The 15,067-nt window shown below is 46.4% G+C and overlaps 2 protein-coding genes across 2 annotated transcripts; one reads left to right on the top strand and one right to left on the bottom strand.

Annotated features, from left to right (window-relative positions):
* Positions 1-960: 960 nt before the first annotated feature.
* zranb1a (zinc finger, RAN-binding domain containing 1a) lies at positions 961-11,018 on the bottom strand. The gene is made up of 10 exons (XM_030098113.1): positions 10,663-11,018; positions 9,366-10,206; positions 5,692-5,879; positions 5,071-5,224; positions 4,220-4,291; positions 3,356-3,554; positions 2,818-2,938; positions 2,078-2,207; positions 1,594-1,823; positions 961-1,501 (listed from the first exon to the last, which is right to left on the bottom strand). The coding sequence occupies exons 2-10, from the start codon at positions 10,180-10,182 to the stop codon at positions 1,286-1,288; spliced, it is 2,127 nt and encodes a 708-aa protein (XP_029953973.1). The 5' UTR covers positions 10,183-10,206; positions 10,663-11,018; the 3' UTR covers positions 961-1,285.
* Positions 11,019-11,921: 903 nt separating this feature from the next.
* Positions 11,922-14,519, top strand: hpdl (4-hydroxyphenylpyruvate dioxygenase-like). Its single transcript, XM_030098114.1, has 5 exons — positions 11,922-12,601; positions 12,687-12,853; positions 12,941-13,092; positions 13,830-13,957; positions 14,022-14,519. Exons 1-5 carry the CDS (start codon positions 11,922-11,924, stop codon positions 14,221-14,223), a joined length of 1,329 nt encoding a protein of 442 aa, XP_029953974.1. The 3' UTR covers positions 14,224-14,519.
* The last annotated feature ends 548 nt before the right edge of the window (positions 14,520-15,067 follow it).

Here is a 15,067-nt window from a genome sequence, read left to right as displayed (position 1 = left end):
TTTGTTCTATCGAAGGCCAGGTTTTTTGGGGCGTCCTGTACTCTGTAAGAGCAATAGCTGAAACTCCTACTTAGTGTCCCAACAATAGCAGAAGAGGCAGCCAGCAGTATGTTTTGTTTTTTTTTTGTTTTTTTTGGTTTTGTTTTTGTTTTTAGTGTGAGTATTTGTATTTGTTTCTTGTACAAGGTGAACATTTAGCATTCAGTGCAGTTCAAATAAAAAGATACGATTCTGAGAAACCAGCCGTCTGTGCCGACTGCTTGATTTCCGACCGGCGTCCGGGTTCTCGATTCCTCCCATCCGGCGCCGTCTCATCAATCGTCGGGTGCTGTGTCACGCGGAGGCGCCGGAGCGTTAACAGGACCTGGAGCGTGCTGTAAATCAGCGGAAGGAGTTTTCTGCTCAGCTTCGGAAAGCTCTTTACTCAAATTCCACGTGTCTGGATGAAGACTTGATAAATAAACCAACGCCAACACCGTAGATGCAAGTGAGTCAAATTTAATAACAATGCTCTCCGATGAAAGAGCCAGAGTGTTTGACTTTGTCTCGTCCCCCACCAGCATCACCACCACCCACTCTTAACATGAAATAACTATAAGTCACGCGTAAAAATGTCAGTAAACTTCTCTTCATTGCCCCCTCCCCTCCGTCCCCCTCCCCTCACAGACTGCAGGTATTGATCTGTGCAAAATAAAAAGACTTCAAGACTCGTATGGATCAAACTGATAAAACGGGGCGGGACAGAAGTGACCGCCGCCGCAGCGCTAAACTCTCCTAAACAAATAAATAAATCAAACGGCAAAATGGGGCTCGCAGAGAGGGATCGGCAATCGGGGGAGAAAGAAGAAGAAGAAAAAAAAAAAACACACTCTTACTCACACACACGCACAGAAAAGCATCCTCTCAGGTCTGAAGCACAATTTCTGTCAGGCAAATCTGTAAAATTAAATTCATCTTCTAGTGCAGCTTCGGATTTTTTTTTTTTCCTTAAATACAGTATATGTTCCTATATCTTCTGGGATTTCTCTCGGGTGGGGGGGGGGTGAATGACGGGGGCCGTCGGCGTTATAGCAAGGCGAAGAGCGTGGACTGGGGGCGTTTGTTGGGAGCAGTGATCGGGATGGTGCTGGTATCGTCTCTACCACAGGGCTCACAGAACACATGCATTGTTACACGTTGAAGATGTTGATTTTTTGGGGGGGGGAGAAAAGGGGGGGGGGGAAGTGTAGTTAGAACTCTGTCAGAGTCTTTCATGTCCGTCAAGAGCTGGGACGCCCTTGCTTCCTCACTCGTCTTCGTCGTCCTCCTCCTCGCCGTCGGAGAGCGAGGCGCAGGGCCGGATCTGCCGGTACCGGTCCAGCCACTTCTCCACCATCTGGGTGACCAGGGGGTGGTTCCGGCGGCGGGAGCTCTTCTGCATGGCGGCGAGCATGCCTCCTTCCGTCACGCAGCAGTCCAGCCACTCCCGCAGGAGCTTCTCCTGCTGCTCCTCGTTCCCCATCTGAGGAGGGGAAAAAAAAAAAACAACAACAACAAAACGAATGAGAAAGACTCGACAACACTCGGGGATGGTTGCAAAAAGAAATTGCTCGCCTCCTGCGCGGACAGGAAGTGGATGTGCAGCAGCTTCCTCTCGCTGTCCACCAGCGGCAGGAAGGTGACCGTGACGTCGTCGTCCGTGTTGAGGTTGGCGCCCGCGCCGCGATTGTCGTAGCCGTCGTTCTCCATGGCCACCAGGGCGGAGAAGTGGCCCCGCGTGTAGCCCAGGGCGATGGGGCTCTTCCAGCAGAAGCTCTGCTCCCATAACAGAGGCAAGTACACACCTGAAGGACAACAACACACACACACACACAAAGGGAGTTGGCAGGTGCCACACACACACACCTGGGAGGAACAGGCTCTGCAAGCTCAGATGAATCTGCTGCTCTGCATTCCAATGCGGCGGCGGCCGAGAGTCAAGGCGCTATAAAAGCATCCTCGAGATCCAGGATGTCTTTTCACAGCGAGAGCGTTTCAGCTGCTGAATGTAAATTTGTTCAGCAAACCGGAAAATCCTGAAAACGCTGACGAGCCTCACCTTGAAAACGCGTGTATCCTAACGTTTCCCCACGGAAACTTTTGTAGTATTTCACTCCGTAGACGATGATCGGTCTTCGAAGAATATGTGCGAGAACAAAAATGTGGGTCTGCTCCAGGCTGGCCCCGGGCTGGAGGGCAGAGAGGAGACAGTCACACAGCGGCGTCAACAGATTCTGATAAAACAACACATCTATGATGACACAAAGCAGATTACATCTTTTGTTTTTTTTTTTTTAAAAATATACATTTTCAAAAGCATTTTATGATAAAAGGACGCTTCAAAGCGAGCCGTGTTTTATAGGACAGGATATAAAGTCCGATTTTATCCTTTGGATCTCGCCGCTGTGCGGCTGCCAGAGCCTCAGATGAGGATATCACATGGTGGCTTCTGCTGTGTTTGTTTGTGCTGAAGCGGCTCGGAGCTGAACGCGTGTAATCCCAGGGTCACATGTTGGGAAGGAGTGCTGCTTCAGCAGATGAGCCGTCAGTCAATGCACGACTTCATCTTAGGGGATCTGGAGTAATTGCTCGTGTCCTCCTTGTCAAACACGCACGTCCGTCAACCGCGCCTCCCATTCAGTTCAATGTAAATAGTAAAGAATGGCTGAAGGTGAACCCATCAGCCAGAAATCAAGCCGTAGTTTAGAAACTGTTTTCCCTTTGTAGAGCGGCGCAGCACACTGGTCTGCTTTTCCTCCTTTCAGCTGGAGGAAGCGGAGTGAACCTGATAATAATTACCTGGCTGGCCAGAGACAGGATGAACGCCCAGTCCTCCTGCCACTGCTCCTCTCGGAGGGAAAAATGTAAACCAAAGCTCTGCGAGTACCACGACTCCCACTCCTTCCAGCGGGTGTAAAACCTGAAGCGAGGAACAAACCAGTTCATCGTATGACTCAAACGTTTCCTCGGCTCTTTCACAGGAAGCAGGTTTTACAAAGTACTTATCTAAAAATGACAGAAAAGCAGCCGCATGTACGTTTTTTTTTCATCCCGTTTCATGTCTTCAAAGCAATCAACCCTCTTGAGTGAGGGAAGTATACAAATATCCTGAGGAAATGCTTCGACTGTGAGCCTGCAAGTCGAATTATCCCCCAAGCCAACGCTGGACTCCAGCTAGCAACCCGGACCACAGCCGCTCTGAGGAGCTAAGGGAGGGGCGGATTTCCAAGAATGGAAGAACTGAGATGCATTAGCGACGCGAAAAAAGTTGAAAAAGGAAGGAAACGGTGTACAAGGACATATATAATCCTCCGTGTTAAGATTCACTGCGTCTCACCAGTGGGAGCAGTCGTGCAGGCTGTCGTGCAGCGTCTTGCGGAGGACCGAGTCTTTGTCGTAAATGCCCCACGTGGCCTGCAGGACGGAGTCCAGCAGGCAGTCCCCGGCCGTGCGGTTCCACAGCGCGTACAGACGGCTGTCCAGGCGGGTCCCCAGCTCCAGGGACCAGTTGATCACGGGAGACTCCTCTTCCAATTCTGGATGCGGACAAAAAAAAAAAAAAAACAGTGAGCACTGAACACACTTTTTTCTACAGAGACATCAAAGCTGAAACAAGAGCAGAATTAAAATGACATTTTTCCCCTCCTCATATGACAAATTATTGCTTAAGTGACAAAAAAAAAAAGGCTGATAGTTTGTAATGTGTTTACAGAGAGCCGGCGTGGGACAGCACAGATGCTGCGAGAGAGAAAGCTGCAGCAGCTGGTCATTATGGAGACAAATTGCCAAGTTGCATAACCTGCTTTTCAACATTTTTCTGTTTTCTTTCCAAAATATTATTTCTAAGTAATTCTTTGTCTCTTGTTTATTTACTAGACAAAAAAAAAAAAAAAACCAGCCTCTTATACCAGTAGCTGGGTTTATGTAGGTCAAGAGATTCCTCTGACGGCTTCAGTCCACATGGAAGGTCATTATTATTAGAACACTTTTGTAGACAGACGTGTGTGTAAAGGAAACCAGCAAGTCTAATTAACCTATTTAGACACATCGGATGAAGATGCTGAGCTGGTTAGACGCAAAAAAAACCGGAGCATATGTTAATTTGGAGGCAAGGCGGAGCAGGAATTACACACAATGTCACTGGATTCAGACATGTGCAGACAGGCCGGACATCAAACAAATGTGAGTGGATCTAAAGTACCTTTCTGCACGTCTCGATCCAAAACCTCATCAAAAAGCTTCTCCTGGACGGCCGGAGGCAAGTCCTCGATATCTGCACAAAGACACACACACACAGAGACACACACACACACACGTGAAAGCTGCAGTGTTTTCATGCTCATTATAATGTAATGGCAGGCCAGGCTGAGGGCAGCACAGACCCTACAGTAACGACGCACAGAGGGGCCGTTCTTTGAAGTTCCATTCACTGGATGACATTTTGTCAATGACACACAGTAAACACAAGCTCTGTGCAGAATGTTGTGCTTCTGTGTGTATTGAACTGTGCGCAAACAAAGCCAGAACACTGGTGGCTATTCTCCGGTTCAATAGTGAATGGCACTGGCTGTGTCCGAAAGCGAGGGGAGGCAGAAACGCAGAGATGGCCCGCAGCTGGCCTGTGGCCAAACTCGCTCTGCAGAATACTTGGCATGACACACGAAAGGAAAAAAAAAAAAAAAAAAAAATTCAAATCTATCAGTGAAGCCTGCATAATCTTTTATCCCGGCGGCTCTGTGGCAGAACGCTGGTCCTTCTTTCAAGCAAAGAGCATTTCGGTCATTTCAGCGAGGAAATGATGCCACGGGGAAGAGACACGGAGCGGCTGTAGAAAGCAGGGCGGGTAGCAGCTCCTCCAGGCCTCCAGTGAAGGGAAAACACTCGTGTTCACACACTGATAACGTGCACAGTTCTTCTATGTGGGGGGGAAAAAATAAATCCTGGGCCAAAACAAATATAAAAGGAGTGATTTTAAAATTGTGTGCATGTAGAGTAAATGAGGGGAAAAAAAAAGAAAAGAAAAGCCGTCATCATCATCATCGTCATGAGTACCTGCTGGCAGGGTGAAGGTGACCAGATCGCTGAGGAAGTAACAGGCAAAGTCTCCTTTGCGTTGATGGAGCGACGCTGCGATCTCCCTGCGGATCTGCTCCGTCAGCTCGGGGCACACCATGGAGGGAATGCACTTAGCTGCCTGCTGGCTCACCTGAGAAACACCACGCACACTTTAAACATCTCATCCTGTGGATTATTAAACCCAGTGCTGAAGCAGTTTGTGAATCATTGTATTCAAACAGAAACATGACTCATTGTTTCTCCCGAGCAGCAAACCCTGCCGTGCACACTGAAGACGTCACCCTCCTTCTGTCCTCACCGACTTGTTCCACCCTGCAGTCACCGTTTGCCCTCCTTGCAGACCACACCAGCTTTGTATTACCGCGTCCATTAGGACGCGGCGGCAGAACCACGGCCGGGCTAATCCTTCACCTAATCCACAAAGTGCACTTCCGCCGTAATTATAGGTCTTACAGGCATCTGCGATGTATCGTCCTCTCCGGCAGAGAACAATTACAGGCTGATGTGGTGGACGAGAAGAAGCAACCAGCCTCAGAATGACAGGAGCTGCCCCACTGCGACATGATGTTCTCCACCAAAACTGAAAAACATGTTTACCTCTGTGAGCAGGATGGCGAGCATGTCCTGCCTCTGGAAGCGAATGGCCAGATGGACCAGGGTGAAGCCCACATCAAAGGCCGAGGACCGGTTGAGGAGCTGCACCTCGTCGGCAGAGAGCTGCCGGGCGATGTCCCCGCCGGACGACTTGTACGCCTCGACCGCCCCCAGGTCCCCCTCCACGACCCCTGCAGCAGCCGGGGGGGGGGGAAGAGAGGAAGGAAGCGTTCAGAAAGAGGGGAAGCAAACGTGACAAGTCGAATGTAAAAATGGGCCGGTGTCTTCATGTACTCCGGGCTTTTCCAGGAATCGGTGTGAGCAGGCTGTTCAAGTTTTAACATTTCCATTTGTAGAACAAGAAAAGCTGCTCTTGAACTGAAAAAGTTGGCGTGTCCATGGCCTAAAGGTGAAAACACAAGAACGACCAGGGACTTTTTGGTGTTATTCAAACAAAATAAATAAATAAAAAAAGGACTGCACGACAGAAATCTACACTTTGTTTCAGAGGTCAAAAGGCACAAAGGTCTGGTGACAGTTCCTGGTTTTTAGAAAGAGTTGCTGTGGTGGAAACGCTCCGGACGCTTCACCGCTGAGCTCCTGTAGAAGTGAGAAATGGAAGCAGAGCAGGAGCTCAGCTATGTGCAAAATGTGCAACAATGAATTAGTAGAATTTGTTGAAAGCGCGTAAAATTGTTTTCTAGACTTGGAAGTTAAGAAAAAAAAAAAATCAACAATTTTGTTGTTTAAAAATATGTATAAACATAAAAGTATATTTAAAGAAAAAAAATTGTTTTATTAAAATAATAATGCAACCAGTTTGGGCAGCTTCTGTTAAAAATGTGAGGACAGATGTGTTGGCTTGGGGAGTTTTTTCAAAATACATTTCAGATCACATAAATCATGGAGCTTGCATGATTTAAAAAAAAGAAAAAAGAAAAAAAATTAAACTGTTTCAAAGCACTGATTGTTTTCTAACCCGTATGCACTCAAAGCTTATTTATATCAGTGGAAGAAGGATTCAGTGATCTAAAACTATAACAGAGCAACAGAAAAAAATAAATCCTCTGGATCAACTCCCTCTGTAAATATCATAGCTTTTATGAAATATAGACTTAAGTACAGTACCGCTTTATTTAGGCAGCATTAGTTGAACTAGATGCACTGAAATATACTTATCCGCAACTCAAAAAGCACCAGTTTCTCTTGCCGAACACAGACAGCCGATAAATATTCAAATCTGTGAGGAATCTCCCTGACCGATTCTACAGTGATCTCTGGGTCTTGACGTCAAACCGCACTCCTGACGACCTCGACACGTAACCACCCGCTAACCCCGGCACGAGAACAGTTCTCACACTGTCGGGCTCGCCGCACGGCCCGACAGGCAGAGCAGTGTGGCTCATAATGCACGGCCGTCCGAGGGCTGTGTGTCAGACAGGGGACAGTCTGTGCAGATTAACGCCGCTCCTCCCTCCTCCTCCTCCTCCTCCTCCTCTGCATCACAAGCGACGGCGTCCGTCATGAGCGAAATGCGCAACGGCTGGGTGGCTCGAAGAAAAGCGCAGGACGCTCTCTCTGGGAAGACAAGAGGACCGTCACCTCGAAAGAATGCGGACGGCGGCGTCACGCAAACTCAAGTTGCACATGCTGCGTGACATTTTGCGAACGCGGATCTATAAATAGATGCTGGATTTGTTCGGGCGCAGTGCAGTTACAGTCATGATGGAGACCCCCCTCCCAAAAAAAAAAAAAAAAAAAAAAAGATTGACCTGTTTTGTATGAATAGTTTGACTGAGTGGGTTTAGGTCAAACTTGTTGTAAACACAGGTTCTCGCAGAGAGGTTCCCAAAAGCACCACACGATTTTCTACACATTGTACTTAATATCAGTAAATAGCGTGAAACTCTGAGAAAGCTGCAAACACGCTGCTTTGGCAGCGATGACGCTGCACTGACAGTCAGAAGTAGGGCGCCCTGAACACTGGATCCGACAGTCTGTTGTTTAATGTCGCACAAAGTGCAATAATGAAAAATGGCAAATTCTTCAACTGTAAAGCCCCGGGCCCCGGCGGAGCTGCGTGTCAGAATACTGTGTCTTCTCTTTTCGAGCTTGACAAGGACATGCTCAAGCATGACAGCATTTCTGTCCCCCACAGCACGTCTCTGGTCTGATCACTTTTGTAGGAAACACATGCTGTAAGAGCTAGTAAGCCGACGCCTGATCGGGTTTTACACATCTGCCGCGTTTCTCGCCTGAGTCACAGCAAGGCCCAAAAAAAAAAACCTGCTGTAATCCATCATTGCTGATCATCTCCTTTATAAAATACCTGCAGAACTCCACAGGTTGAGAAGGAAAACATTGTGAGAGCAGATTCTAAAAAATCTCTTGGCGTGCTGAACTTAAAAACCCAGTGTTTGGAGACGAATAAACAACACCTCCACACTTCCCTCAAACTGGAAGCAACACTGTGATTAACATCAAAAGAAAAACACACAGTTTGTACAGAGTTGCCACTCTGTTACAGTCTCAATAAAACAAAAGATCAAGATGAAAATCACAGAGTCTGCTACCTTTAGTGACCAAGTAAAAATTAACAGGATCATCTAATCTAGATTCTAGTTTGAAGCATTGAATAAACATGAGTTCATGAATGTGGGAAAAGTGTTGAGTGAAGAAAGATCAACAGTTAAGACCCGGGGAAAGCTCGGCCTGCCCATAATGTGCTGCTCAACGCAAGCACTTCCTCCAGCGACAATTACTTTGAAGAAAACATGCAACAAGGCTGACAAGCAGCTAAAGCAAGAAAGCAGAGTGTATTAAGACTGAAATCACAGCAGGTTACAGATAAACCAAGGGTGTAACCGAAATAAGGGTTGTCTTTTTTTTTTTTGAAACTCGATAACAAATATCCAAGAGTGTCCAGTGCAAAGGTCACCGGGGCGGCGATCATGTGCAGTCTTCATGCTTTTGTGTGTTTTTTTTTTTTTGTTTGTTGACGGTTGTTCATGTCCTGTCAAGGCTATTTCTGCCTCCCGGGAGCCCCTGCTCAGCACATAAGCACCTCTGTTTACATGGTCTGTTGACCGCGAGCCAAGACTGCCTGGTTCACGGGCTCCACTCGCGCTGCGCTGCCCAGACGGCCCATTCATCCCCACCAGCTGGGAAGCACTCGCGCCCTCTCAGTTTTTCAAAGATGCTCTCAGTGGCACACCGAAGGCCAGACAGAGAGATCCAGTGAGGAGTCGGATCACATTCCTGTCACCTTTTCAATGTGTCATCTTGTGCCACCTCTTATTTCTAAAATAAATACTTTTCACCTGATAACATCACCTCTGAAATTAAAAGTCACACAGCATGTCAACCACTTATTTGGCCAAATTCCATGTGTACTCCAATATTTTGAAGTTGAAGCAATGAGGCATGCTTAAGTGGATTACACTACCATACAACCTTGGAACAACACTGAAAAAAAAAAACCCACTATTTGCACAGCGATAAGAGGAAGTGTGTGCTTTGAGGACAGAGTCAAGAAAACGTTTGACCCCAGCCAGCACAACTTCATGAAACGAAACAAAAAGGTGGTGTGAAATTACATCTGTTGTTACAACATATGGGACAAGAACAGAAAGATCATGAATATGAATGAGTATTAATATACGAGATCTAAAACTCACCAGCACATGCATTGAGAAACAGCCAATCCGTTTTCCTCATTCGGTTTCTGATCTGCTTTAATTTCTTGAAGTCGACCTCCTGCTCTTCTTTGCTCATGGCTCCAGCTGCCAGCTCTATCCTCTGGAAGTCCATTTTGACATGCTCTTCCCTCTTAGACATGGGAGGGGATCTCCTCTGACCCTGGCTTCCGCTGCAACTGCCCCTCCACCGAGCCCTGTCCTGCTCGTTGATCAGGGGCGAGGGCTCTGCCGACTCCGCCAGCTCTATGGCTTCTGAACTGATGGGCTTGGGGAGGTCACACACGACACACTTTGTAGTTCTGGGTAAATTCTGGTAAGTGCATGCTGTACATGTCCAGTGCTGCTGGTGGGTGTTGAGTCTGTTCCTGTCATTATACTCCTCGCAGGTGTCCACGGGAGAGTGGAGAGCTGGACGGCAGCCCGAGGTCTGCGGGGACTCCGTGGGGCTGCTGGTCCTCGGGCGCTGACACAGGCACTGTGTGCAACGGATGGCTCGAGGCCAGTTCAGATAGGTGCACATCTGACAGGACCACTTATTGGCAATCTCAGCCATGCTGGCCGACCTGACTCTTGGCCTGGCGCTGGAGTCGGGGCAGATGAGCAGGCTGCTCCCACTCTCAGTTCTGGGGGGATCCCACTCTATGCTGGGGTCCGGATTGGGACCGTTCTTGTAGGGTTCTTCTGTGATGATGGGACCTCTCAATCTTGGCGCACGGCACATCGTACACTTGATTGCAGAAGGCCAGTTTTCAAAGGTGCAATAGTCACAGGCCCACTTTATCTTCTGGTCTGTCATTTTGGATCACTTTAGTCGGTCCAACTATTTGTGGTAAATCCAATGACATGTGAAGCAGAAAGAACAGTTTTGTAAATCAATAGATCAGTCAATAGATCCCAAATTCTCATAACCTAGTCACATGTTTTGGACAGGTAACTACAAGAGGGTGTGTTCCAGTAGTTTGTGAACTAACTTGTATTTAGTGAGACAGCGTCAAATACAAATCTTGAAATTCGATCCTGTGATTAAAACGCGCTGCTCAGTAGCACGATCTTTAGTAGTAGCCCGTGCATCATAAACATAAATCGTGACACAATCGCCCTGCTATGTAATAATGTTTTAATCTTTAGCCTTAGCTTGCTAGCAGCGAAGCTAATCTCGTAGCACATACAGCGATAGCTGTCGAGAAATCCAATCGCTAAAGAGGCTTTCATGCGGTGTAAAATTACAAAATGGAATTATACGTGATATGTAATCTAAAATACGTAAATATCTTACCGTGTCGTGACTGTGCTGGCCTCTTAAGAGCTGCTGAAAACCACAACAAACCCTTCTTGTCCAGTCCCCCTTCCTCCTCCTCCTCCTCCTCCTCCTCCTCCTCCTGCTCAATCAAACCTTTCCCAATCCGAATTATTTCCACTCTCTCGGTCTCTCACATGTTTACCTTTGTGGACGCATTAGCCTCTCGCGGAACAAAAGACACCTTGACAAAGCCTCTTAACACCACGATTCATGGCACAAGCGCGAGAATCTCCATGGTTTACATTGCCTCCGTGTTGTTTAATGGCGGCGACAGCGAGACAAATGAGTAGCAGAGCCAAAATAAACGCTGGCCTGCCGACGTCACCGATCCCGAGTCTCAGCTCGCGACCTGATTGGCTGTGGGGAGAGCACCGTGTGACATTCAATAACTGTCGGAAATTATACAACACAGCGAGATGTGGAATTAAAGAGGCAGAAATAGTTTCTGATACTTCTCCAAAAAAACGTCTGGCTCATCGCATCTAAACACTAATGCAAAGGGAAACGTTTGATTATCATCAAAAATACAAATTCTAATGCGACGGGAAGTGTTTCGTGACCAACAAGTCAAATCAAGTCTTGGAACTTTGTTGAAATGTTTGGACATAGGCCTACCGTCAAACTTTTTTCTTAACAATGAATGCCTCACTAAACGCCAAAGGTGCAAATGATTAATTTAAAAAGGAAAAAAAATTGAAATCATACAAGATATTATATTTAAGTCCAATTCGGAAAAAAAAATTAAAACCTTTCTTTATTGTCTCCATCATAACTGCGAGGGAACACGAATTCAATTTGACATAAAACAAATAGTTTGAGAAAACAAAAGTTCGAATTCTGACTTTGATTACACAATTGCCAACTCTGAAGTTTGAATCTCGGAGTTTTTTTTCTTCCAAGAATTGTGAGATAGATAGATAGATAGATAGATAGATAGATAGATAGACAGATAGATAGATAGATAGATAGATAGATAGATAGATAGATAGATGGATAGATAGATAGATAGATGACCCATGTAAATATTGGGGGTTATATGTAGCCAACTGGTTACTGAATATAGCTGAATATTATTGATTTATTTAGTTTCATTTTGCTTTATTGAACGTATTAAACTCCGATTATCGATGATGATCGTCGTTGCCCTCTGCGTTACGTCACCGGTCATTTGAAGCGCGTGTCAGGGTTCATTCATGTTTAGGACACGCCCCCTTGTCAAAGCGTCACTTGAAAACATGGCTGTATTCCTGAGCCGGTTACACCACGTTTCTCTCCATGTTTCCAACGTGGAGAAGATCGCCAGCGACCTGGTGTCTAAGTTTAAGTTCCGCCTGGTCGCCACGCGGCTGACCGACCGCTCCACGCAGCTGGCGTTCAGGAAGGGAGCGGCGGTGTTCGTCGTGAGTGAGAGACCGACCCACAGCCACGCGAGAATGAATGAAAGACTCCTGGACGTAGCGGATCCGCGCCGTGCCGGCGCGGGAAAACACCGGCAGGGTAACCCCACGGCGTGCCTCTACGATGTCAGCCCGTGTCACCCCGTGGACACCGTGAGCAACGTGTGTTTCGAGGTGGAGGATGTGGAAAGGTCGTTCAAGGTTCTCAGCCACCTGGGCTGCAGTTTCCTGGTTCCTCCCACGACGGTCCAGGACGAGAATGGCCTTATGACCTACTTAGTAGTCAGATCCGTGGTGGGGAACGTGTGCCACACGCTGATTGACAGGACAAGATATGATGGACCCTTTCTGCCCGGGTTTGATGTGGCGGGGAAGGGCTGGAGCTCGGAGGAAGAGGATGTAACTTGTCCCATCACACATTTTGATCACATCACTTATGCCACCCCTAGGAAAACCACCCACCAGATCATGAGGTGGTATGAGAAGCTCTTTGGCTTTCAGAGGTTTTTCATTGATAGGTGAGAACTTCTTGGATCAATGATTGTCCTATTTACTGTCTGATCAGCATGATGGCAATAATCAGGACTGTTTCCTTCCAAGTAGAGATGAAGATATGGACGAAGGTTTTGTGATAAACCAGGAAGGTATTGGACTACGACTCACCGCCATGGAATACTGGAAATGTAGTAAGGCTGGGATTATTCTTCCCTCTGTGGATAAAAAAGAGCCCGACTGCAAGTTTGTTATTGCAGAATCACTGCCTGAGCAAGGTAATAACATCCACACCTTCACTAAGAGTATTTATTTCCAATATATCTGTGCTTGCATGCATAATTTAGTGTTTTCCCTTGTTTCAGGCAGTAACCAGGTGGATACCTTCCTGCAGGAGCACAGATCTCCGGGGATCCAGCACATTGGGCTGTACACCAAAAACATTGCCTCGACTGCTCATGCAATGGCTGAAGCTGGAGTCCAGTTTTTCTCCCCCCCTCCGGCCTACTACACAGAGGTTCCTGTTTCTCAGAATATTCATGACCAGGATGAAATTTCTAATAAAACCAGAGAGAGCAGTGTTTGTTTTCCCAGCTGCCTCATTTCCTGTATTTTCTTTCCTTCAAAAGAAGGAACAGATGATGTTAAAATAACTTTTTTTAAGTCACTTTTTTTTATTCTATGAAGCAATACATTTGAATTGACTCTAATCATATGTGAAGAATGCAATGTAACCTTTTTGACCATTAGCACAATATGGATTTGATTCCCCCGTTGAGGTGAATATTTTGAAAACCCACTCAGGCAGAACATGCAACCTCCACACAAACACTGGTTCGAACCGGTTTCCTGTGATGAGGCGAGAATGTTGACCACTGTACGATCAAACTGCCTTTACTGAAATCTAAATTTCATGAGGCGCTGTCTGGGTTCTCTCTGTGAAACATAATACCCGACTCGCTGCTTTTCCTAACATAAATCAGCTCGTATCAAGGTTTTTCAAGGTTTTAACGTCACTGAGCAGAAGGAAGACAGAGCCTGTTTTGTATCAGTGGACCTTGGAGCAAAGTCTGTAACTAATGACGTGAATTGAAGACAAAGCGCTCTCTATTATCTTTCCTTTTATGTTTTTGGCTTTTAATTAGCTTCACGGCTTCCATAACTGATTTTGACTTTAATTCCTGCTTATGTGGTTGATGGCGTGTTTGCAAACGTTGAGGAATTGTTTCACACGTCTTGTTTTCCCTGTGACAGGTGGGAAAACAGCAGGAAATCGAGGAGGCGGGACACAGCCCCCAGATGCTGGCGCAGCATGGCATCCTCCTGGACACCGACCTGCACCAGGGTCCTTCACCTCAGACGACGTCCAGCGAAAGCAGACGGTAACCAGAGAAGAGACACCAGAACTCATCATCAACCCTCCTCATCTGGCTCTTCTCTTTTCAGGTACCTCCTCCAGGTGTTCACTAAGCCCATATTTGATGAGGACACCTTCTTCCTGGAGCTGATCGAGCGGAGAGGGGCGACGGGTTTTGGCGAGGGGAACATCAGGGCGCTGTGGAGGTCTGTGCAGGCCTACATGGAGAACGAGAGGAGCAACCCCCAAAGAGCGGAAACCTCCAAAACAGCACAGACAGTCCAATCCTAGCACACCCAGCAGAGCACTACCATTAACATGTATTTTGTATGCGAATCTGAAAGCACTTATTAAGAAAAAATATATATGTAAATTATTTGCAGCTGTCTTGTCGACATTAAATTTATTTGCAGCTTTTTTCAATCAGTGCAACCCACCTGACAAAAAAAAATTGTGTGTGGAAAAAATCCAAACTCAATCTCTGAAATGTTGCAACAGAAACGTCTTTGTTGGAGCAGTAACAAAGTGTCTTTGTTTTCACTGTATCAAAGCAAACCAAATGACTTGAGAGAAACGCTTTCTCAATAAATCCGTTACTGAAGACCAAGTTGTCCCATTACTGCCTTCGAAACGATGTCTGAATGGAAGATAGTTGAACCAAATGCCAAGCTTATTGTGTCGCTGTAATAAATTCAAAGACTTAATACTTGTTACACTGTAATATTAATATAAGAGAAATGTCAGTTACCTGGGTTTATTATTTCAACCGCTGTCAACATCCACTGAGAAATATGGTAGAGTTAACATTACTTCAACATGTGCTCAATGTTTTAACAGATTTTTTTTTCTTTTCTTAATACCTCAGTCACACATTTACTAGTGGTGAACAGCTGAATGCCTTTCAGACGCCGTTGAGGTTTTAGCAATGTGCACACTTTGGCAAAAACCATCATTTCGGAGAGTATCAGAAGGGGATCTGAAAACCCGACAGCGATGTGCCAGTTCAATTAACTTGGCTATAAACATTATAGGCGAGGATTACTGGGATAGAGGAGAGGCAGTGAAATTTAGATGCAGTTATATGACGGCCATGTGCTCTTTTCATGTGCCGCCTTTAGTTATAGGACGCCACTGG

The sequence above is a fragment of the Salarias fasciatus genome, chromosome 8 (genome assembly GCF_902148845.1).
Source record: "Salarias fasciatus chromosome 8, fSalaFa1.1, whole genome shotgun sequence".
Taxonomy (NCBI): Eukaryota; Metazoa; Chordata; class Actinopteri; order Blenniiformes; family Blenniidae; genus Salarias; species Salarias fasciatus.
This window is presented reverse-complemented; position numbering and strand designations above follow the sequence as displayed.